The sequence below is a fragment of the Ambystoma mexicanum genome, chromosome 1q (genome assembly GCF_040938575.1).
Source record: "Ambystoma mexicanum isolate Mex_15411 chromosome 1q, UKY_AmexF1_1, whole genome shotgun sequence".
In the NCBI taxonomy this organism is placed as follows: domain Eukaryota; kingdom Metazoa; phylum Chordata; class Amphibia; order Caudata; family Ambystomatidae; genus Ambystoma; species Ambystoma mexicanum.
The window spans coordinates 1,299,970,488-1,299,995,358 of record NC_090922.1 but is presented as its reverse complement, the minus strand read 5'-3'; the positions used below and the strand labels follow the sequence as shown (position 1 = coordinate 1,299,995,358).

Genomic DNA, 24,871 nt, shown 5'->3' with positions numbered 1-24,871 from the left:
GCTGCCACGATCTGACACAACTTCTTTAGGGAAGCCAACCCTAGTAAATATGCCGAGTAAAGCTTTTGCAACTGACTTGGCAGTTACAGTATTCAATGGGATGGCCTCAGGATACCTGGTTGCATGGTCGACCAGCACCAGGATAAACCTATTGCCCGAGGATGTTTGCGGGTCAAGGGGACCAACGATGTCGATCCCTACCCTTTCAAATGGTACCCCCACAACTGGGAGCGGTACCAACGGAGCTTGGATTGTCGCGCCAACCTTACCAGACAACTGGCAGGAGGCACAACTCCTGCAGTGACTTTCTACTTGCACCCCCATCTTGGGCCAGTAGAAGTGCATGGATAACCTTTGCTTGGTCCTCTTCATACCAAGGTGACCAGCAAGGGGAACTTCATGCGCCAACTGCAGGAGGAAGGGCCTAACAGCAAGGGGAACCACCAACCTCCTATGGTCTCCTTCTGTAGACTCTGTGGGCTCACTATACAGGAGTCCACCTTCCCAATAAATCCTATGCTTCCCAGGAGGTTCACCCTCAAGCTGGGAGCAGGCCTGTCTCCTTAGGCCTTCCAGAGATGGGCACTCACGTTGGCCTTTACTGAATTCGTCCCTATCAGGACCTCCTTCAACTAACAAGTCTTTTAGTTCAGGATGATCATTGGGGTCGAATACTTCAGGCATCGCCACTTCCTCGTCAGGCCCGGGCGATTGACCAACTTCCTCCACCGCAGTGGTAGGCGAGCTCGGGGGAATATTCTCTTTCCCTCGTCGTGACTTGTTGACTCCTTTCGCCTTGGGTTTCCCCTTCGGCTGGGGCGGCGTATTGGACTTGGCCAATGCTGCCCGTGCTTGAGACCGTGTGTAGGGTCTTTCGGCAGTGTCTCCTACGAGCCCTAAAGCTCTGAGATCATTACCTAACAAGACCTTTCCCGGGACGTTTCTCTGAATGCTCACTGGAATCCTGACTGCTGTACCATTTAAAGTAAGATTTACAGGTATTACTGGAAACATACGGAGGGGGCCGTCAGCCAACTTAGTGGGCATCAGAGTAGCACTGGCAACTTCCTCTGAGTCTACCAAGGTAGAATCCACTACAGTGCGACTGCACCCACTATCCCTAAGAGCTGGAGTATCCACTCCATTGATCAGCACACTGTCTTTAAAGTAGTGCTTGGTATTATCCGGAATCCTAGCATAAGCCTCTGCGACTTTAGGCTCCCAGGAACCCAGGGACACTAAAACTATCTCAGCCTCTATTCCGCTGGGAAATGAGTCTGAGGAGAAGGATGCTCCTGTAATCTCTTCTTCCTCGTAGGAGGAGAAGGCCAGATTAGCGGAGTGGACCCCCAAAGGTCTAACCTTACACCGGGGATCCCCCTTCACATGGTCAGTTGCCCCACAAGAAAAACAAGATCCATTGGGTCTGTTTACGTAGGGAGGCTTATTGTAACCAGAGTTCTGTTTCGGAGGCTGACCTCCACTACCCTGTGAGTTCTCTTGTGTCTTACCCTTGTTTTTCTTTTTGTGGCCCTTATGGGAAGAAGATTTAGCAGATTCTCCACCCTCCATATCTTTGGACTTTTTCCCTTCCTCCTGCTTACCAGGATGAGTTTTGTCCTTATGGGACACTCGATGTGACACCCATAAGTCTGCTGCAATGGCCAGCTTCTTAGGATCTATCTCCTTCGAATCGGCCAAATGCTGCTTAAGCTCCGGGGAAGAAGAAGCAAAAATGTGTTCCAGCATGACAAGATTTATCATGCCTTCGAAGGTAGAAACCTTATAACCTTCGACCCAGCCAGTTAAGTTTTTCAAGGATTCAGCGACATAAGATACCCAAGTACCACCTTCCTTTTTCTTATACTCTCTGAAACGTTTCAAATATTGGGCCGGAGTCTTCCCAAACTTTAAAATGAGAGTTTGCTTTAACATTGCGAAATCAGCTCGCTCAGCCTTCGACATTTCCATAATGGCACTACAGCCAGAATGGGGCAGTCTGCTGAGTAACCAGGCAATCTTATCAGCATTGTCAACTTGTTGGACTTCGCATGCATACTCAAACGCATTCAGCCAGTCCATAATGTCATTCCTTTCTTCATACACACTGAGCAGATCTTTCGGAAACCGTGGATGAGAGGAAGCCCCAGACCCATGTCCAGGACCCTTGGACCCATTTGCAACCTGAAGCTTGGCCAGTTCCAACTGGTGATCCCTGTCTTTCTGTTTTTCTGCCTGTTCGATTTTTAGTTTGGCTATGCTGAATTCAAGCTCCTGCTGCCTAAACCGCAGCTCTTGCTTCTTGAATTCAAGCATAGCATCCCCATCAACACTGGCAGAGGAAACATTAGACATCTCGTCCTCCCTGTCCTCGTGGTCGCGATGGATCAGTGCAGCGGCAGAACCGTCGGTTCTACCAGTGAGAGCAGCCCCACCACCTTCTGCACTGTCCTCAGAAGTTATAGCGTCAAGCTGCGCTTCTTGCCACGCCACGATTCTTTGGATCATTTCCAATTTCGTGCCTTGAGAGGAAACACCTCTCTCCGCACACATCTTCTTCAATGTTTCTGATTTGGAAGCATTTAAAGTTAACAAGGTATTTGTTTCCATACTGTTAGATAGGACTATGGCCTTTTTAAAGTTATACTATAACAATTCACTACGTGTCCTGGTTGGAATAACCTGAAATGCCTTAGTTCGTGCGCAACACTGGATACCTTCAGTCGTATCCCACCGCTGTACACCAATTTGTTAAGACGGATTTCTGAACTCTGTCCTGGTGGTGCAGAAGTTCAGAAGGCCAACCTAATTACTTGGAACAGGGTAACCTCTGGACGAGCCAGACCAATCAAGGTAGCGATCGCGGCGGTCAAGACTAGGTCTCAAGAGGGGTGAGGGTGACTGAAAGCCCGCAATGAGCACACAAAGCAAGAGCGCTTACAAACTACTCCAAACAGTTGTTATATCAAAAATATATACACATTTATTTTAAGGCCTTTAAAACAACGACCGTAGCGAGAAAATCACAATATCAAAATATTAAGCCAACACATACCATATCAACACAATATATATACAAATACGACAGTCGCAAGCGTTATATGCACGAAATGTGTAGTCCACCTGAAAGGGAAGGAAAACAGGCAGTGCGATAATGCTTTAGACTCAGTTCGCCTTCAGAGGCACCTAACTAGATGGAAGTCAGAGCCCTGCGAAGAGTGGAGCCTTGTGCTCAAAGTACCTGCACACGCTGGTGCCAACGGACAAAAGGAGAAGCTCTTCGGAGGAAGTCAGGCAGTTCGGGTTAGTGCACAACAGAAGAAGAACAGGTTCCGCGACTCAAGCGCAGCCTCCACAGTGAGCAGAAGCAGAGCGCGAGTACGGACAAAAGGGTGCTGTTTTTACACAGCGGGGAAAAGCAATGGGCTACTGCAGGAGGGCGACCTAGCTATACTACTCACCGGTCCCCGATGCAAGCAGACCCAGGCTTCTCCACGTTAGTTTCAGCAGCTGGCAGGTTCAGAAGAGCCGGGAATGCCTCGTCGTCGTGTAGAGAAAAAAGACGTCCCAATCGAAGAAACCTGCACAGTTTTGTCACCACCGCAGGGCAACAGAGCGGCCGTGTGTATCCGAGCCAAATGTACACTACTCACTTCAGACTTGGGAACGCCAAGTGTACTAAGCGTGTGAGAGTGACCAGGACTCGAAATACAACACAACCTGGCGGCGGTTACAGAGCAGGACTCCCATGTAAGCTGGTCAGTCAACTGGATGGCCCAGAGACGCTTCCGAAGGCTTACTGGCAGGAGATGATGAAGTCGCCGAGAATAGCTGTTCCTGCTATTCCAAAGGTCGAAGCACCAGTACAGGCCTTCTGGTTCGATCAAAGGAGGAAAGGGTTTCACAGGACGACAGCAGTGCAAAGGAGGAGTCCTTCAGCGGGTCACCAGCGATTCCTCGGTCCAGCCTCTTGGTTGCAGGATACTTGGCTCCTGTATTCCTTCGTTCGTGAGAACTCAGGAGATCGACATGGTAGTGGTGTTTCCAGCCCCCTCTTATCCACGGTTCCCTTCGCGCCAAAACGGAGGGGAGCCAATGGGAGATCCGCTCATCAACACACATACCATACGTGGACCAATCACGGACCACGGTGGTCCCAGACATTCACACCACCCTAGACTCTCTGGCACCCAGGATGTGTATTGGGACCAGACATCCCAGCCCACACCCTGGAGGCACACAAACGACATGTAGAAGCCCGCGAAAGCATCCGTGTTTCGCGGGAAAGTACATGCCCAAATAAGGAAGGCCCCGGGTCAGCTCGACCCGGGGAAGGTGAAGGGAGCAAGACTGTCAGTGGACAGGACAAAGGAGCCTCGTGGTCTGGCCATTTTGGGAGCCAGGCCACCATTTTGGGTTCAGCGCGAAAAACGCGCTCAGAACGCCAAAAGGAGCTCAAAATAAACAAAACGATCGCTGCCACCATTCCAGTCCCTGAATCACTTGCACCGATCAAATACAATCCCAAACGAGTATCTAGGGCCTGTAGAAGGCTAGAGACCCAAGAGAGCTGTAACTTAGCTTACAGTGCCCTCTTGTGTCATGTTGCACTAAAGCCGCAACATGATAAAAGAAACTACGGGAAACAGCGTTCCCCGGTACTGACTGTCTTAAGGGCATGTCAGTTTCCCCGTAAGAAGGAGCGAAAGCCCAGAGGAGTGCGGCAGAAGGCTGCACTTCTCTGGCAAAGTCAAGAACAAGGTGAAAAACAACAGCAAAAAGTTTAGGGGTTGCCACATGGAAGGAAAATTACCTACAATTACGAAATCTTTCCTAACAGAAAACATAAGTTATAATGTGCCTGAATGTGATGTTTGTTCCCCTAAAGATATATGTAATGAGACTGGAGTGAAGTCCTCACAGGACTAATTGCGGGGGAAAGTCTGGAATTGAAGGTTTTATGTACTCCTCGAGTACACTAGATATTGAGTAGGTACTACAAACTGCCATATTTAACAACTGTTTCTTGCAAGAGCAAGGTGAGGCTTTAGGCTTTACTGCACATGTCCTTGCAATGAGGGCCTTTCACCTAGGGTGTAGCTATGCTCGCCTGCATACCTCTCTCTTCTGACATGTTTCCCTTTTGGCATAGGTAAGCATGGTATAGGCTCCCAGTTTCTTGGGAAACGCATCTTGAGCAGACAGAAGTTATCATACTGTTGTTGGTTTGTTGTTCTCCTGCTGTTTGTTTTTACTTATGAATGGTTCACCAATCCACCAGAATAGTCAGTGGTAATTCTTGCCACAAGACTAATAACCTTAATATATTTTTTTACATTTTTCCCCACTGATTTCCTAATTTCTTTAAGGCAGTATCATATACATTATAAGTAAATTATGTTTACAGATCTTTTTGGAGGCCCAAGTTTATTATTTCGTGTTCATTTTTTGTTGTCATTTTTGCATGTTTTTTTCTTGATGTGTGCCAACTATGCTGAGAATGATTCACGTATATGTGGTTTTTACAAGGTGCAGTGGAAGAGGTTAGAGCTTTGGTGATACATTAATATACTATTGGCTAACACTATAACCCTTGGAGATAGTTGATACTTGCAATTTTAAAACTGTTGTATTTTGGGATTTGATGAGTGGTGTGAGATTGGCATCATGGATGGAGACACAGACAACAGATTCAAAGTATAACAAAAACCTTTATTAATGAAAATGTTAGGATGGATTAAGGCCTAACTTGCCCTATGCTACGGTGGGATTAACCTGCCCAAAGAAACTAAGGAGAGTTGGTTCCATGTGTTAGTATCCCCGCATAAATATCTCCATGGAAGAATATCACCATATTTTAGCTGCAATACTAAGCCATGGAGCCTCCGGGGGGCACCCCAGCAACCCCATCATTGTTTTAATGGAGCGGTGGCCACCCCTGCAACCTTCGGTCCCAAAAACCCCATTAATTATCCCCACTATTAATATCACCTATGGTTTTACCCCACAACCATATATATGGTGATATTATTGGTGGGGATAATATTATCTGATACCGGAAAGTCTGTGTCAATATGTTCAACTGAAAAGTCTGTCTGTGTCCAAAACCTATACTTGTCCTCACAAGTAATATAAAACAATGTATAGGAATGTCAACCATAAATTAAACAGTGTTCCAGAAGTAAAGTTCTCAGCTATTTCCAGTTTGGGCTCATTCTTCAACTTTCATTTCTCAAATGTCAATAAGTTCAGTATAATGTTTAATTTACCTTCTTTCGAACCTGAAGCAATAAAGTTCCATACTTTTGAAAAAGGTCAAGATGCTCTTCCCCAAGTTCAATACAGTTTCCGGGCAGCAGGTCTCAGGGTTTCCTTCCCCAAGATCAATATCAAAAGGTGCTACGAAAAGAAGTGTCTTGGAAATTTAGTTTGGTATTTCAGTAATTCTTTACAACTCAAGATTCCCTTTCCCAAGTCTGTTATACACCAATGGTTGGTTTCCTTCTTCCACAACAGCAAACTTCCTGGTAAGCATGTAGGGGTTCTCTGGTCTTGGTGCAGTTTTAGACTGCATCGTCCACCCATTACAGGTCATGCAACCAGAACCTTGGATTCACTTTCAACAGTTCTTTATTCAACAGATAGTAGTTCTCTGTTCTTGGCACTGTTTTAGACCACACAGTTCACCCATTACAGGTTAATCAAACAGGAACTTTCAGGTCTCCTTGAGTAGTTCACTATTCAGCCAAGCAAGTAGTTTCTCTAATGCAGCTCCACAACTTTAATATACAAGTGGTTTCTCAACCTTGACTCCAATTTTGTCCTCGGAGCCTTTCATTCAACATAGTTTCCTAATTGCTTTCAGTTCATTGTTCAGTATTTAGCAGGTTTGTTCTTCCCTTTCTTTAGGTATCCAATAGATCTAGGTTCTGATAGTTTCATTCAGTTCAGTATTCAATAAATACAGTTCAACTTATTTCATTCAGTTGAATGTTTCAATCAGTTCACTATTCAATAAATATAACTTTGCTTCCTTTATTCAATTCAGTATTCCAAAAATGCTGCTTTGCTTGATTCATTCCATTTGTTAATCAACAAATGCAACTTTACTTCTTTCACTCAATTCTGTGTTCAAGAAAGGTAACTTTGCATATTTCATTAGATTCAGTATTAAATAAAGGTAACTTTACTTGTTTCATTTCTTACGGTATTTAATAAAGCAGCTTTGCGTGTTTTATTTAGTTCAGTATTCAATAAAGGCAACTTTGCCTGTTTCATTCAGTTTGGTATTCAATAAAGGCAACTTTGCCTGTTGCTGTTGACTGCTACTACATTCACTGTCCCTTGGAGCGCCCCGGTTGTTCTAGTTCCCTGACACTTAGCCGCACCTGGCAGCCATGCTCCTGTCAATGGCTTCTCCCTGAGCGGCAAAGCCTGTTCGTGGTGCTTCGCTCAGCACTCTCTGACTCTCGTGCACAGCTTTGCCTCCTCTTCTCGGTAGCGCTTGCTGCCTGCCTCCCCTTCTGTAGGATCTCCGTCCTGTACAATCACACCAGCAGGACTCCTGTGATTTGGTTGGCTTCTTGGTGTCTCTACTTCTCCTGCTTTCCACCCAGCTCCTTGTTATGTGTCTTCCTCTTTCCTTGTTTCCTCTTTGTGCGTTACCCTGTGTCCATTAATGGGAGCAATGCTGCTTGTCCCTGATTACATGGACATACCTGACCTTCATGCATCTTCTTCTTCTCAGTACCAAAGTGGTGAGAGGAAATGGGATCCAGTACTCTCAGTTGCTTCTTCCTCATCTCAGAACCCAAGTGGGGAAAGTGTGTATTATTCATAACTCTCAGTTGTTTCTTCCTCATCTCAATACTGTGCTCTAGCACATTGAAGCGTCTTTGTGCTAGATGGAATTACTAATAAAATGTCTCAGACCAAATAACCGGACAGACTCCAAGAAGATGGTAAAAAACTGCTTGTATCTCAATAAAGGAAAGCAGGGTGCATCATCATTCTTCAAGTTCATTCATTCAGGATCACAATGTCTTTTGATTATACTTAGTTTGCATAATGCTAGATGCGTCAACTATGACGTCATACTACATGGCATATTACAAAAACCTATCGAGGGGGGGGGGTTTGATAAGGGGAACATGCCTTCAAATAGGATGCGTGAATTTTAATCTCCCATTGCCGGTTCCTTGCCTGTAGGACACACCCTGAGCTACTTCTAAATACGTATAACACTGATTACAGCAGAGAATATGACAGCAGAATAATAACTGCAACATTGTATGTAAAAGTGCATGGCAGGCTTTTCTGATTGGTTGGCAACCCAAATCCAACTTTGGACATTCAGCTCGTTAGCAGCACATACATATGAATGAAACCCAGGTGCTTGTATATATGTCAGCTCTCCCCTTGTTTTCCAAATTAGTCTACCCTCTCTCATTGGTAGACCTCATGCCAGTGTCCTCTGTTTGAAGGCTGACCTTTCCAGTCTGCACAGTTTCAGAACATTCAAGGGAGTGTAGGTACACCATTATCTTAGCTTCCAGCCTAATGAATATCCTTTGTTTGTGAGCTCCTCGCCACGTGTTACAAGACCACAAATGTGTCCATTTCAACAGTGCATTGAACACAATTTTATTAAATAACACTGGATGCAGTTGCTCCTCTTGGCCTTTAGAGACTTGCTCACACTATCCTATATAAACTTTGTGCACTTTTAATTGTGCAATCTTCGGCATCAGTAAATGTTCTTGTTCCTCCTAATCTTGAGAAATATGCCCTTCGCAAATTGTCTGCTCATTGGACTCCCTTCGTATTTTGCCTTCATCTCTCGAAATAGCATCCGTGGTCCTAGGCTAATGTACGCCTCTATTTTAGATCCTGGGCTCGTATTTTGAGGTAGCTGGGTTGATTGACATATGCTGTCATCGATCTTCTTTGAATGGTTCTCTTAATCGGTGAATATATACCTCTCATAAACAAGCTTCTATATGTTCTTTCTGCTTGCATTTTGACGTATTTACAGCTATTGACCAGTGAGTCACTTTATTCTTTTTTGTGTTCATGATTACTGTATCATAGGGCACATATTTTGCGTACTGTTTCAGTTACATCGTTGTTAAGTATTTTCATATCGTTTCAGCATAGGTTCTTACATCTACTTATGACATTCTTTCACTGTCATCAGAATTCCTTTTAACGTACTTCCATTCTGTTCATGGCTGCATTTATGACATCTTGGCAAAGAGCATCCTTCGTGGTAACTTTCCTTCATTATGTCAGCTTGTGGATTCACTGTAAATGGTTGCCTGAGTGTATATAGTCTCTCACATACTCGGCGGGGTACAGGACTATTGAAAGGATTCATGCATGGGTTCCCAATTGTATCTCTTCGACTGTCATTCCAATAGGACAGCCCTAAGGGGATGGAGACCAGCGAGAAGGTGTACACCTGCTCCTCTACATCACCCCATCTGGTTGAGTTCTAGACCAAACTCTTCGCCTCCTCTTCTGCAATTCCTGCTTCATCTTCTTCTATCATTTTGTCATATTTCATTTTCTTCTGACCCATATTTTTGTCACTTCCCTCAGGTGACTGGCATTCTTTATGTGTTTGTCAACACTCCAGGTCATGTAACAGTAATCTCCTGTTGGTGAACATAATATCCATCGTTCCACATACCTCTTCTGATCCTTGGGATAAAGATATTTAGTTCCTGGAGGTGCAGGAACTTTTCTTTATGTACTCTTGGATACTGGCTGCAGTTTGTTCAATTGTTACAGCGTCAATGTCAATCATTAACTTCATTCCAATAGCTTTCTTGGCTGTCTTTTTGCATTGTTCCACGATGATCCTTATGAGACAGAATCCTAGCAATACGAACACTAGTATTGCTCCAAACATCTTGAAAGCATTTGCCAGCCAAGTTGGAATCCATCAGAACAGAGGTGTAAACCAATCATTTTCAATTTCATCTACTTCCTCCACCATTTTCATGTGGTTAGTTATCACTTCTGTTAAGGTTCAATTTTCATCATCATAGGCAAGTATGTACATACAGCAAGAAGGTCAAACCTTGGTGCACACGCCTCCTTCCATTGCTGTAAACAAGTCCAGGAGATACATGTTCTGAAGTGCCATAAGCCTTATTGCCCCTAATTCTTCTTTGATTGCGTTAAAAACCTTTATTGTGGTATTGATTGACTGCAGCAGTTCCCATCTAGTGATCCAGAGCCACTTGGCGTTTACTCCAGCCTGGAGTCCTGGCAAGAATATGGATGAAAATATCACTGCTGTCTCGCAGAACAATTTGTGTCCATCTGGGATCTCATGATACGCCTCTAACGATTTTGCAGAGAAGTAATTCTCTCTTTTTTGTCTACCTGTAGGTCGCTCTGTGGTACTACCAAGGCTGGTATGCTTACCAGTACTGATGAACAAAGTCCTCCCCAGTCTGGTGGTAACCTTATATATGCTCTTGTTCCACAGGCCCAATAATGATCCTGGTAGGACTGAGATCATGGTGTTCGCCTGCTCTGATATGGCCCTCTGTGGTGAAAAATCTTGCAGTGAAATGTAATAGTAATCTATCATTGTCTCGTATTATCTATGTCACTTCCTTCTGTTCTTTCTCTCACTGTCAGCCCTTATCTCTACAGCTTCTGAACTTAATGTATCTTCTTTGGATTATGTTAACGCTCTCTTTTTGGCCTCAATGTCATTTGTTTTAGATGTCTTCAGTCTCTAGAATTCAGCTGCCAATTTGATTTTTGGAATTTGAAAAACAAGCCACATGTTTGTCCCGCCTTTACTGGCTTCCAGTGCAACAGAGATTAATACTGATCAAAAAACGTAAGTAGGAATAAGCTTGGAGATTTCAAATTTTCACCAGTAATTCAATGTGTCTTCAAGATACATATATAAGTAATATTTATGTATGACAATGTATACTCACATGAGAAGGCAATTACTTTTTGAAATAATTTTTACATTTATTATAAAGAAATTAAAATTTCTCTATGAAACATTAGGTGTAATCAATGTTAGGTCTCTAACTATCCATGACAAAAATGTAAATATTTAAATTTGAAACAAGTTTAAAAATGAATCAACTTAATATCCAATTGTGAACATTTTCCATTTAACCTGGAATAGGAATTTAGTAGTTCAAGGTTCCTTGAGATACGTTGAACTTTCTTATAGGGAAGGCAGACTTTTCTATGTAGGATCACCTCGTAGCAGCACACAGTAAGACAACATATGAGAGAACACTGTGTCACTGCCATTCTGCTCTTCTTGAGGCTTTTCCCAACACAGAAATACATTTCACTGTATGTATATTGTGCATTTTTGATATGTTAAATAACGTTTTAGGTGCACTGTTCCTGTGTGGATATATGTTATGCTTCGGATCTACGAACATTGCCAAAATCGTTCTGGGATAAGTGGGCTTAGTTTAAGGACATTATAGTGGACTTGATGATTTCACACTGCCATTCAGAAGTCTAGCTCATTGAAGGAGCCACAAAGTATCAAACTGCTTGGTCCGAAATTGAAAGAGAAATTTTGTCTGATGGTGCTGCTTGTTATGTTATGTTATGTTATGTTATGTTATGTTATGTTATGTTATGTTATGTTATGTTATGTTACATTATATTGATATAGCGCAACTACTACCCGAAGGTATCTTGGCACTATAACAGGATATACCAAAGGGGGGGAGGAGAAAAAAGACTGAAGGGAAGCAAAGCACAACAACTATTGAGAGTAAACAAATGTTCTTATCCTAAGCAGGTTTGATTTTTTTTTTTTTTAACTCTTTTTATTAGTTTCCAGAACATCACAAAGCTGAAAAAAATAAAGGATAAATATAGACGACAGTTCATTTCCAATACTATATACTACAACAATGACAGTCATCCCAAGGAAAACAGTAGCTTGTGGATTATACGTCTGACAAGAGGTCCGAACTGTTAGAGGCATTCCCCCGCCAACACCCCCTGCCCCTAACTCTGATAACAGATAGTTCACATAGGGGCCAGAGATATTCCTGGGCCTAGCGGCCAGATGTCCAATGGTACAGTATTCAGTCTCCATAGCATGACAGCACAATATGTCCGCTCTCCACTGGTCATATGCTGGGGGGCGTTCCTTCCCCTATACCATGGGCACAGTCCTCTTTGCAAGCAACAATAGCAGACCCAGGAGACGTATGACATGCTTTGCAGATCTTTTGTGTACCCCAACAAAGCCACCAGGGGGGAAGTCAACATCTCCTCCCGAACCATCCCACGGATAGTGTCATGTACCCATGACCAATAAGCATGTATACGCAGACAGCTCCACGCCAGATGCATACATTTAGCGGTTGAGGCTCCACATCTCCGACACGTGTCCGGTGTTTCAGGGTACACTGATGAAGAAATCTAAAGTGGATCCGCTTGAATTGACTATCACGGCATCCCTCCTTGTTTGCGCATAACAGCACTGACAAGCATCATCCGGAATGGGAATCCCCAAAGCACTCTCCCACTTACAATAAGAATCATCGGCCCACCCGCCGTTCTCTCAATTATTCTAATGTATAACCTAAACAACCAGCATGGTCCCACTCCCTGTGCTTATCACCCCGCGGAGCAGCGGGCGATCGGCGGCTCATCGGGGAAGGAGGGGAACTGCTCCCTAAGTCCAGTGCGTAACCTCAAGTACATAAAGATATCAAGTGCAGACACATCGCCCTTCACTGTGAACTCTTCGAGCATCTGCTCCCTAGGGATTGGATCCTTCCAGCATGAGATACTCAACCTGGCCATGCACTGAGTGTAGGCTTTTTCCCCGTTACTGGGATCATGTGTGACAGGAAGGAGTGGGGAATACCAAACCTCTTGTCGTGCCACTCCCTCAATCCAACAACACGCGCTGCATGTGATCTCTACCATGTTGTGTGCTCTATGCATACACTGTGGCGAGGTGAGAACAATCACCCTAAAGATTGATGGTGCAGCAATCGCCCTCTCAATCTGGACATGTGACTTGCCAGGGACAAGATCATACCAATGAGCAAAGAGTGAAGCCTGCACTGCACCCCAATAAGCCTCAAGGTTGGGACATGCAAGGTCCCCTCCACTCCAGAGTAGCCACCAACTTGCTGCAGCGCACTTGCGCTTGCTTACCCCACCAGATAAAGCCCTTAATCACTTTTAAAAGGAAGAGGGAACCACCATGGGCACGTTAAGGCAGGTGTATAAAAACCTGGGTAGGATGGCCATTTTTATTTATTTATTTATTTATTTATAAAGCACTCAAAGCCCCAAGGCAACTAGGCACTGATTAACAATATCCTTCCATAAAGGGACAGGGGCACCATAATTTTCCCAGTACAACAACTCTGTGGATCGGACCAGGATAACCGTGAGATAACGGGTGCATTCACTATCCCACTGGAAGCACAAACCCTCAGGGAACCTCTCAGTGAGGTCAGTCAGCGGGAACAAGAACGACTTAGCAGGGTTAATATTAAGCCCTGAGTAATGCCCAAATTCCAATATATCAACTATAACTGGAGCTAGGTTTGTTTTAGGGTCCCAAATAAACAGCATCTAGTCATCGGCGTACAGAGAAATCACCAGTTTATGAGTGAACAAGCTTATTCTCCTCTGGATTGTAATTGTTTATTGTAATTGTAATTGTTTATTTGTAAAGCGCTTATACACAAGTGAAGTGCTTCAAAGCTCTTCAAGGCGGGAAGGGAACAAGGGAATACAGTAGTCATTTGTAGACCTTGAAGTTTCTGAATGATCTAACAAAAATAACTAGCATATTAGGCCTGAGGCATTTCTACTAGTGCAAGTGCAGGAAGGAGAGAAGGAGGAGAATGGGGGAGAAAGAGGTTGGTAGGAAGGAGCATACAATCAATAGGCTGCTGTACAGTGCCTTACGACTTGTCTGATAGTACAAGTGCATGGGAAAGAGTGTGGAGAGAGGGAGGGCGGAGGGAGAAAAGGACATACAATACAATAAGTCCAGTAATAGGCGTGTTGCTATTCGCCATTTAGATTGATTGATGATAGGTCATCATCAATAATGCACCTATGCACAAGAGTGTCATGCGCAACCAAGCTAGTGAGAGGAAACAAAGAGAGGACAGGACAAACAATCTTGCTAGGTCTAGTGCATTCAAGGTCGTGTAAGTACGCAGACAGAAAGTGCGGGGGAGGGGAACGGGGACAAGTGTGCCCAGCCCTTCACGGGATGTGTCTAGCTCGGACCAGCTCCACTAGGGGTTCCTAGTGCCAGGGCAAACAGAAGGGGGAATAAAGGGCACCCCTGTCTTGTGCCTCTACCCATCTTGATGGGATCAGAAAGTCTGCCATTCACCCGTAGCCTCGCCACCGGGTCCTTGTAAAGCAGGGAAACCAATGCTATAAAGCCTTCCACCACACCCATCCGCAGTAGCACTGCAAACAAAAAGTGCCATGCTATAGAATCAAACGCCTTCTCGGCATCGAGAAGGGCGGCCGCTATAGGGGATTCCTGTTCTAATACCGAAAGAAGGATGAATACCCTGTGTAAGCCATATTATGTGGCTCTCCCGGGGATAAAACCTTCCTGGTCTGATAGGACAAACCTAGGCATAAACGGGGGAAGACTGTTAGCAAGTGCCCTGGCCAGGATCTTGTTATCAAGGTTTATCAGCAATATCGCCCGATAGGATAAGCAGCTCTCTGCGTGCTTCCCCGGCTTCAGTAGCAAGGTGACCACCGCTCCTTGCATAGAGGCGGGGAGGCTTACCTCATGCAATGCCTGTTCATACATGTTTAGCATGTGGTGAACTAGGAATGTTGCTTAATCTTTATAAAAGTCAGGCGATAAGCAGTCCGGGCGGAGGCCTTCTCAGCAGTCACTAGTATCTCTTGTTCTGTCATGCCTACCAGCTCCCTCTCTTCTTGTGCCATCCAGTACAGCCCTACCTGGGCTAAATAATTGTCTAGCATCGCCTGGCTCACGTGGGTTTTGGACGAATAGAGCGCTCTATAATAATTTACCAATGCCCCGCAATCTCCTTGTCCGTCTGCAAAAGATCCCCTGGGACTGAACTGCTGTGATAGGTAGCCTTACTGTCTCAGACCGTATCGTGTGTGCCAGTAATCTACCCGGCCTCTGACACTTGCTATACTGCAGCACAGCCACATTACGATTGAGGAAACACACCTCCCTCTTAGCCGTCTCCTTGAACACCCCTGCTCCTTAAGAAACAGCTTCTGGACTCCGGAGTCTTTAAGGAACTCTGCCTCCCCTTACAAGCCCTTCAGACGATCCTCACAGGCCACCAGGTCAGACCTAATGCCCCTGAGGACCCTAGCCTGCTTTGCAATGCCCCCTAATCACGCATTTAAAGGCCTCGCAGAGGGTAGAATAAGAGGCTACAGAACCCTTGTTCTCCTGAAAAAGTGGACTGTCTCTTCCTGCACTGCCTCCTGAAATACCGGATCTCAGAGACTTTTGTTTTTGAAGTAACAACTCCTGCCACCCTGCCCCTTCCCTGGGACGATGACCAAAGGGACCACCGGGGCATGATCAGAGACTGTGTGCACCAGTATATTGCAGTCCATGACACACCCAGACCTCTTCACCAAAACCAGAATGTAATCCAGCCTGGAAGCTGAGCTGTGCACCAAAGACCTAAATGTGTACCTCCTATCCTGCCATTGGCGGTCCCTCCACCCATCTGCAAGCTCCTCAGTTACACAGATCCGCTGTAGTTTGTGCATCGTCCTAGCGGTTCCTCTGCTGGCACCTCAGATCTATCCATGGCAGTACACATAACAGTGTTTAAAACCCCTGCCCACAGAACAATATTCGCAGGGAACTTCCTGAGTTGCTCCTCAATAAACTATTTAGTCTGTGTTTGGGCCATACTAGTTAACATTTGTGAGCCCTAATCCTTGTATCAGCCCTGTCAGAATCAAGGCCCTCTCCTCCATGTCTCTAATCACCTCTTGGCAAAGGAACCCCAATGGTCCCCTTGCCTCGCAAATAGCAAAAATAAGAGGAGTAGTATCTATGGCAGCCCAAGGACATAGCAAAAGCAGCCTCCCCCCAGGGTGAAAGGTGTGTCTCCTGTAGGAAAGCCATGTGCACATGGTGTCTTTGCATTCATAGTAGAACCTTCCTGGATTTGGAGGGGCAGTTCAAACCACAGACGTTCCATGTCATACAAATAACTCCCTTATTGGCCATGCAAATTCAGGAGAAGCATCTCGGAGACAGGAGTAACATAGAGGTCTGATGTAACGCTCACCTGATTCCCGTAGAGGCGCCGGTCTTGACTGGGCGTATACCGTATCTTCAAAGGTGATGTGTAACACACGGCTGGCTCTTTGGGCTGGACCTCTGTGCACTGTATGTCTGACTCGAAGGGTAAGATGTCTGCAGATAGACAATATGGGATTAATGAACTGGGTTATTGAATGTCTCTCTCTTCTTCCCTTTCTCTTCTCCTGTAGAACCCCAAAGGTTAACGCTCTCACCTTAGGTAAGTGAACGCCGTGCTCTCCATCTGCCTCGGGGCAGGGTGCTGTAACCAATTTCTTCACTGGATAAGGGGAGCAGGCCTCTTGACTTCAGAGGACTGCTGTCCGTTGTTTACTGCACGAACGGTAAGTTTCGAGTAATTCTAATGTCTTTAAAAGTCTTTAGTAATGATGTCTCTTGTTTTGCAGGGTTCCGGCGATGGCGGATGACGGGCTGAAGTGAGTTGAAGATGGAGCCCGTGTGATGAATAGAAGCGCCTGGAAGCACGTAAGTAAGCGCTTGTTGCCTGCTTCACGATGCGCTCTAACTGTCTTTTTATTTTGCAGGTACAAGTTCGGAGCGGCTGCAGGGTGCCGGAATACCCACTGGGTTAGATGTGGAAAGGAGTAATGGCACGTGAGTATTAAAGTTCCCCAATGTCTTTAAACGCACCTTGTTTTGTCTTTCAGATGCGGGATGCAGCGCCGAAGGCCTCCGGAGCGTGCGAAGAGTTGGTAAGCTTTTGTCTTTCAGATGCCGGAATGCAGTGCGAAGACCTCCGGAGCGCACGAAGAGTAGGTAAGCCTTTGTCTTTCAGATGCCGGAATGCAGCGCGAGGCGTTGGTGACAGCCGATGGACCAGGTAAGTGAAGCGCTGTCACTGAAGACCGTAATGCTAACCTGTTCTTTCTTGTCTTTATAGGTGTTGCTGAAGACTGGATTCAGGATGGTAAGCCTTTTTCCTTAGGACCAGGATCAGATGCAGAAGACACGATGAGCGTTCTGCTGCAGAGGATGCAGAATAACGCAAAGCAAGATTCATCCATCGGGTGTGGTTTAAATAGCCTCCTGTAGTGCTTAGGTGTCTCCTTCCACAGCCACGCCTAGGTAAGAAAAGAGTTCCTGCTTTCCAGAAGAGTTCCAGTGTTCTGAACCTAGGGAGTGGCTCCTGCCCCACCCAACAGGAAAAGTAGTTCCAAACAGAAGAGGATCAGAGGCTCAACTGGCAGGCAAGTAATGTGTCTGCTGGAGTCCACATGAATAAAAGCCCAGCTATCCCAACAGGGAATTTTTTATTATTAAATAAAGGCCTCCACAAAGGCCTTTACCCACTAAACCACCAGGAATTGTATTATACTTAAAGGTGCCATCCATAGAGGTCCTCACATGCAACGTACCTGGACCCCAGCAAGGTCCATGTTGGAAGATGGGTGGGGCTTACAGACCCTTTTGAAGCCTCCTAAGCACTGACATGCCACACCCCTTTCAGCCAGGTGGTAGAAGATGTCCGAGAGACCAGAGGAGGCAACAGCAAAAGGAGTGTGAGGCTATTATAAGGAGGTGCTCTCTGGAGTGTTTGTGTGTGAGAGGTGATAGTGTGATGTGAGGAACCGGGAATGAGACACGGACACAGAGGACTCATAATGGTTTCTATAAACTTTTATTTAAATAATAAAAGGGTTGGGAAAAGCCTCACTGTCCCTACTCTAGAAGGTATTTTCCTACCTCAACCAAAACTAAGGTTCTATCCTGTGTCAAGATATCCAAAGGAAATAAAAATGCCCTGTGTCCAAAATCCTATCCTATCCTAGGCCTCACATTCTAGAACAACTTCTTAGTAGCCCAAAAGAATAACACCCTGCTTTTGGGGTCACAATTCACTCCAGGAGAAATTACTCCCTTCCCTAGGCTTTTTATGACATTCAGTATTAATCAGATCCTAAAGGCATGAATCCTATTTTGGATTCTCCTATTTAAAAAAAAAACACACTTGAGTTGCAGACTTGAAAGTCATCTAGTATACTCTCCTGCCAGGTTCTTTTCCACATTCATTGCAATTCAAACATCCTACCGGTATCAGTGTTCTTTTGAATGTTTCTTTCAACATAACACAACTTGAGTGTGGGTTCTAGACTCCCAAGACACCTGCTATACTCTCCTGCCAGTTTCGGTTCCTCATTCAATTCAGTTCTAACATCCTATGGTCATGGGTCTTCCTTATGATTCTCCTTTCATGATACTTGGCTTTGCCTGGTATATTCTCCTTCCAGGAATTTCCTATGCAATTCACTTTACAATGTAATTCACTTTACACACTTGACTTTGCCTGGTATACTCCCCTGCAAGGACCTTCTTGTGTAGTTCACTTTATAATGTAATTCACTTTACACAATTGGCTTTGCCTTGTATACTCCCCTGCCAGGACTTTCTTGTGCAGTTCACTTTATGTGTGGGTCTCAGACTTGCACAGCCCACTTGTTGGGTCCACAACCCTGTTTGTTAGATTGTTGTTAACTTTGCACTTGTGAATGGTTTCTCACTTTCTCAATCAAATCCTTTATGGCTTCCCAGGCTGCAAAGTATCTGCCTTTAAGCACCCCAGCATTCTACCTTATCCTATTTAACTCACCAGCTTGCTGGGGTGGCTTTGGTGTCCTTCGTGCTGCTCGTCTATGCAGGCTAGCACCGCACCCGGTGCCAAATCCCCAAAGGTATGCGGCAGGGGGAGATCTCACTGGGGGCCTTCAAATGTAAAGGTGATATGCCCCAAAGTAATCCAAAATATAACACTAAAATAATCAAAAATGGAGTGCACATCTTGCATGCTTTTTATTTGCAAATACGGTGGGAGAATGTCAGACAGATCTGTGGAAATTAACTGAGAACCAACTCAACACACCCATTCCAGCCTACAATATTTAAGGCAAAAAAATGTAAAATTAACATATTCTTTTAGTGCAATATTTCAATTGGCTGCTTGTTATCAAGCCACTAAAACACATTATACATTGAACATTATGATTGGAGGTTTCCTTTCTCGTGACCATTAAAAATACCACCCCTCAAACATGGCATACTTTCATAGTCATCACAAAATGCTGCAATGACATTGATTGACACTCTTCATGGTTCAATTGATAAAAAAAGGTCTGCCCTAATTGGACAGTGACACCTGAAGCAGCTAAGACTGTAGCATCCCACCGAGACAGACAAATCATATAGTGACTGTAAATCGGTGTGGTCAAAACTTTGTTGCATCCCATGGAACACCACAATCCCTTCCCCATAATTGACCCTTTGGCCTCCCGCGCCTTAACCTGCACCTCCTATTCTCGATACATGCTGCAAAATATGAGTTTGACCTTATAGTTATTTTCCCACAATGAATAGCTGTATTAAAAAACGTGTGTGTCGCCCTGCACCTTTAAAATAATTCTTTCTATTTGGTTTACTAAGGCACTTTTACCTCCGAACCAAATGCCCTGCTCTCAGTGGGGGCACTGTGCTCACATCACAGATCTTCATTTTAGCAGTACTGCTGTCTGGGCCTTTGCACATATATCACTGTGTCCTTCACAACCATTATGTTAATGTTAATGTTAAAGGTATTTGTACCGCCCACTGTCACCACCAGAGTGGTCCCCAGGCACTTTGGCGGCTCTGAAAAGGAGTGTGAAGAAAAGGGTAAAGTTGGGCGTTAGTACGGTGTAGTGGGAATAGAAAAGTGAGAGTTTTGATGTCCTGTTGGCAGCTTCAGTTCGGTTTGCACTGACGCAGAGCTTAATTGTGGTTTCCGGGCGGTGCAAATTCCCATGTGCTGTTGTGCCGGGATATGTGTTGTTAGTCTGTTGTTGCAATGTAGTGAAGTGCTTGCGGATTGCTGTGCTGAGAGGTGGTTGGGTGAGTTTCTTTATGAGGAGTTTATGTGGAAAGTTGAGGTTTTAGAATTGAGTTAGCAGGTTTATTCTTTTGCTTACCTCTTTGTCTTTGAATTTCTGTGCTAAACACCTATGATTGTGCCGTGTGTCTTGTTGAGGAGTGGCAGTTTCCTCTATGTTGCTCTGGTGGTATGTGTGCTTCTTTTATGCCTCCTTGTTTCCCCGCCATGGGGTTGGCGATGTTTAGGTTACGGGATACTGATCCCACCCAGCCCATCCCGTGTGGGGGCCTTACCTACCTAGGTTTCCTCTGTGGATTAGCGGTATGTGGACAAGGGTGGTCATGGTGTTCTCTCCCCTGGGCCTCTGGTTTTGGAAGATGATATGATATGATAGTTTATTTATATAGCGCCTATACACAATGTGTTTCAAAGCACTTCAAGGCAAGGAAGGGAACAAGGGAAAATACAACAACATTCTTACAGGCCATGAACAGTAAGGATATGAAATTAACTATCGTACTCGGCCTAACGACATTTCAGATAGTGCAAGTGCTAAGACATAGATAAGGAAGGGAGGGGGAGAGTAGGAATGAAATGGGAACAGACAGGCAACTACCGTACTAGGCCTGACAACATTTCTGGTAGAGCTGGAGGAAAACAAAAGGTGAGGGAGAGGGGTGCGAAAAGGGAGGGGAGGAACAAAACAAGTGAATATCGTACTAGGTCTGACAACGTTTCAGATAGTGCTGGAGGGAGGGGGGGCAACAGTAAGGGGATAGGGGAGCGACAGACGAGGTTGCTATCATAGTAGGTCCAGGGAGAATTCTGATAGAGTAAGTGCATAGAAGAAAGTAAGGGGAGGAGGGGAGGAGATAGGAAAAGGGAGGGGAGAGGAGAGGAAAGAACAGAGATTAAGCAGTCAAAAAGAGTGGAGAAGCAAGAGAGGAGAGCTAATACAATTGCAGAAGTCAGTAGTAACACATAATGTTGCAAGCCAGGATACAAGATGAAGATGGAACAGCATAATTCAGGGCCACCATGAGTACAAGATGCAAACGAAGTCCAGCATGAGAGTTCACAAAGGGTGACGCACTGTGAATCAATGAAGTCCATAAAAGTAAAATGCAGGATTGGCCACAAGATGGTGATGGTGAAACCAGAATGTATTAAGACAGACTCCTGTGTGCAGGAAGGGTGGGTGCACAAGGGAACAACACGGGGGCACCAGAGAGGGTGGGGATGGCCTGTTGGGACAGAGGGTGTAAACACATGTTGGTGCATGCTTACCTGCTGTCTTAGCAGGGGGTCGGACCCTGGATCCTCCTTGTCTGAACAGGTCCAAACAGCAATAGCCCTTTTCTTTGACTGCCCTTCACTTTGGATGCCTGGGCGAGAGACGCCCTTCATCTAAGAGTTAAGAGTAGGAAGGAAGAAACGGGGCTAAGAAGGTGGGCGGGGCTTAGGCCAGGTGACCTAGATCCACTTACACCTGTTCCCCATCTACAAAGGAAAAGAGGCGGGAGGGCTCCTTAAGTTGAGAAAAGAGCGGCAAGCAGGAAAGCACCAGGTGGGAGGGGCTTGCTAAGTGGTGAAAAGGAGCGGCAACCAGGAAGGCACCAGGTGGGTGGGGCTTAGGACAGGTGACCTAAATCCACTTACAGCTGCTCCCCAGCTGCAAAGGAAAAGAGGCTGGAGGGCTCCTTAAGTAGGGAAAAGAGCAGCAAGCAGGAAGGCACCAGGTGGGCGGGGCTTGCTTAATGGTGAAAAGGAGCGGCAAGCAGGAAAGCCCAGGTGGGCGGGGCTTGCTAAGTGGTGAAAAGGAGCGTCAAGCAGGAAGGCACCAGGTGGGCGGGTCTTAGGCCAGGTGACCTAGATCCACTTACAGCTGCTCCCCAGCTGCAAAGGAAAAGAGGCTGGAGGGCTCCTTAAGTAGGGAAAAGAGCGGCAAGCAGGAAGGCACCAGGTGGGCTGGGCTTGCTAAGTGGTGAAAAGGAGCGGCAAGCAGGAAAGCACCAGGTGGGAGGGGCTTGCTAAGTGGTGAAAAGGAGCGGCAACCAGGAAGGCACCAGGTGGGCAGGGCTTGCTAAGTGGTGAAAAGGAGCGGCAAGCAGGAAGGCACCAGGTGGGCGGGTCTTAGGCCAGGTGACCTAGATCCACTTACAGCTGCTCCCCAGCTGCAAAGGAAAAGAGGCTGGAGGGCTCCTTAAGTAGGGAAAAGAGCGGCAAGCAGGAAGGCACCAGGTGGGCGGGGCTTGCTAAGTGGTAAAAGGAGCGGCAACCAGGAAGGCACCAGGTGGGTGGGGCTTAGGCCAGGTGACCTAGATCCACTTACAGCTGCTCCCCAGCTGCAAAGGAAAAGAGTCTGGAGGGCTCCTTAAGTAGGGAAAAGAGCAGCAGGCAGGAAGGCACCAGGTGGGCGGGGCTTGCTAAGTGGTGAAAAGGAGCGGCAAGTAGGAAGGCACCAGGTGGGCGGGGCTTGCTAAGTGGTGAAAAGGAGCGGCAAGCAGGAAGGCACCAGGTGGGCGGGTCTTAGGCCAGGTGACCTAGATCCACTTACAGCTGCTCCCCAGCTACAAAGGAAAAGAGGTCGGAGGGCTCCTTAAGTAGGGAAGAGAGCGGCAAGCAGGAAGGCACCAGGTGGGCGGGGCTTGCTAAGTGGTGAAAAGGAGCGGCAAGCAGGAAGGCACCAGGTGGGTGGGCTTGCTAAGTGGTGAAAAGGAGCGGCAAGCAGGAAGGCACCTGGTGAGCGGGGCTTAGGTCAGGTGACCTAGATCCACTTACACCTGCTCCCCAGCTGCAAAGGAAAAGAGGCTGGAGGGCTCCTTAAGTAGGGAAAAGAGCGGCAAGCAGGAAGGCACCAGGTGGGCGGGGCTTGCTAAGTGGTGAAAAGGAGCGGCAACCAGGAAGGCACCAGGTGGGTGGGGCTTAGGCCAGGTGACCTAGATCCACTTACAGCTGCTCCCCAGCTGCAAAGGAAAAGAGGCTGGAGGGCTCCTTAAGTAGGGAAAAGAGCCGCAGGCAGGAAGGCACCAGGTGGGCTGGGCTTGCTAAGTGGTGAAAAGGAGCGGCAAGCAGGAAGGCACCAGGTGGGCGGGGCTTGCTAAGTGGTGAAAAGGAGCGGCAAGCAGGAAGGCACCAGGTGGGCGGGTCTTAGGCCAGGTGACCTAGATCCACTTACAGCTGCTCCCCAGCTGCAAAGGAAAAGAGGTCGGAGGGCTCCTTAAGTAGGGAAAAGAGCGGCAAGCAGGAAGGCACCAGGTGGGTCGGGCTTGCTAAGTGGTGAAAAGGAGCGGCAAGCAGGAAGGCACCAGGTGGGCGGGGCTTGCTAAGTGGTGAAAAGGAGCGGCAAGCAGGAAGGCACCTGGTGAGCGGGGCATAGGCCAGGTGACCTAGATCCACTTACACCTGCTGTCCAGCTGCAAAGGAAAAGAGGCTGGAGGGCTCCTTAAGTAAGGAAAAGAGCGGCAAGCAGGAAGGCACCAGGTGGGCGGGGCTTGCTAAGTGGTGAAAAGGAGTAGCAACCAGGAAGGCACCAGGTGGGTGGGGCTTAGGCCAGGTGACCTAGATCCACTTACAGCTGCTCCCCAGCTGCAAAGGAAAAGAGGCTGGAGGGCTCCTTAAGTAGGGAAAAGAGCAGCAAGCAGGAAGGCACCAGGTGGGCGGGGCTTGCTAAGTGGTGAAAAGGAGCGGCAAGCAGGAAGTCTGCCCAGCTGCCTGAGATTGAGATTGAGATAGGGGTCATGGTTGCTTCCATGAGTTTGTTGTTTCCTATTGGGTCTAAGCGTCATAGTAATTTCCTCCTGTTTCTGGAGCAGATAGCCAGGTTTTGAGTAGTTTTCTGAATGCCAGATGATCCCTGGTGCTGCGTATGTATTTTCCGAGGTGATTCCAGGTTATTGCTGCCAGGTGAGAGAAGGAGGATCCTCCAAATGTTCTTTTATTGTATGGTTTTGGTTCTAAGCGGATGCCGTTGCTCGATCTGAGTGGTCTTGTCAGGTCGTGGTCAGTATTTTCTGATTTAGGAACTCTGCTACTTGGCCTCGGATTGCTCTGTGTGTTATGCAATGGTTTGAAATTGAGTCACTGTTTAATTTCTAGCCAGTGTAGCAGTTCCAGCGCTGGAGTAATGTGTTCTCTTCGTGGTGGTTTGAGCTGGAGTCTGGGTGCAGCGTTCTGGATAGGCTGACATTTTTTAATAGTCGTTCTGACATTCCTAGGTAAAGGCTGTTGGCATAGTCTACTCTGGACATAATGAGTGTGATGATGGTGAGTGTTTTATGGGTGAAAGAGAGGAATGGTAGGATCATTTTTACTGCATGTAGGAGGAAGAAATAGTTCTTGATTATAGTGTTTACTTGTGGCTCAAGTGTTAGTTCATTGTCCATCAGGTTCTTTGCAATCGTTGAGGGAGTCAGTGCTGTTCCCAGTTCTGTCGGCCATAGGGTGTAGTGATTGTTTCTCCCACTTTTGGATGTGATCATTATTTTTGTTTTGTCAGGGTTGAGTTTGAGGCTGTTAGTGTTCATCCAGCTGTACAGTTCTTGTAGGCAGTCTTCCATGGTTCAGTTTCCTTCCTGTGTATCTTGTATTTTGTAGACGATCTGTGTTTCATCAGCGTAGTAGCATGTGAGGCCGTGTTTTTTAATGAGTTTGATTAGTGGGATCAGGTATATGTTAAAGAGAACTGG

The 24,871-nt window shown here is 46.3% G+C and overlaps 1 protein-coding gene across 1 annotated transcript in view; it reads right to left on the bottom strand.

The window, feature by feature from the left end:
- Positions 1–7,802, bottom strand: part of LOC138561841 (uncharacterized) — a 39,190-nt gene extending 31,388 nt beyond the window's left edge. The window contains exon 1 of the mRNA XM_069642767.1: positions 7,719–7,802. Within this exon, the coding sequence (XP_069498868.1) occupies positions 7,719–7,802 (84 nt within the window). The remainder of the gene's footprint in view (positions 1–7,718) is intronic.
- Positions 7,803–24,871: the final 17,069 nt, after the last annotated feature.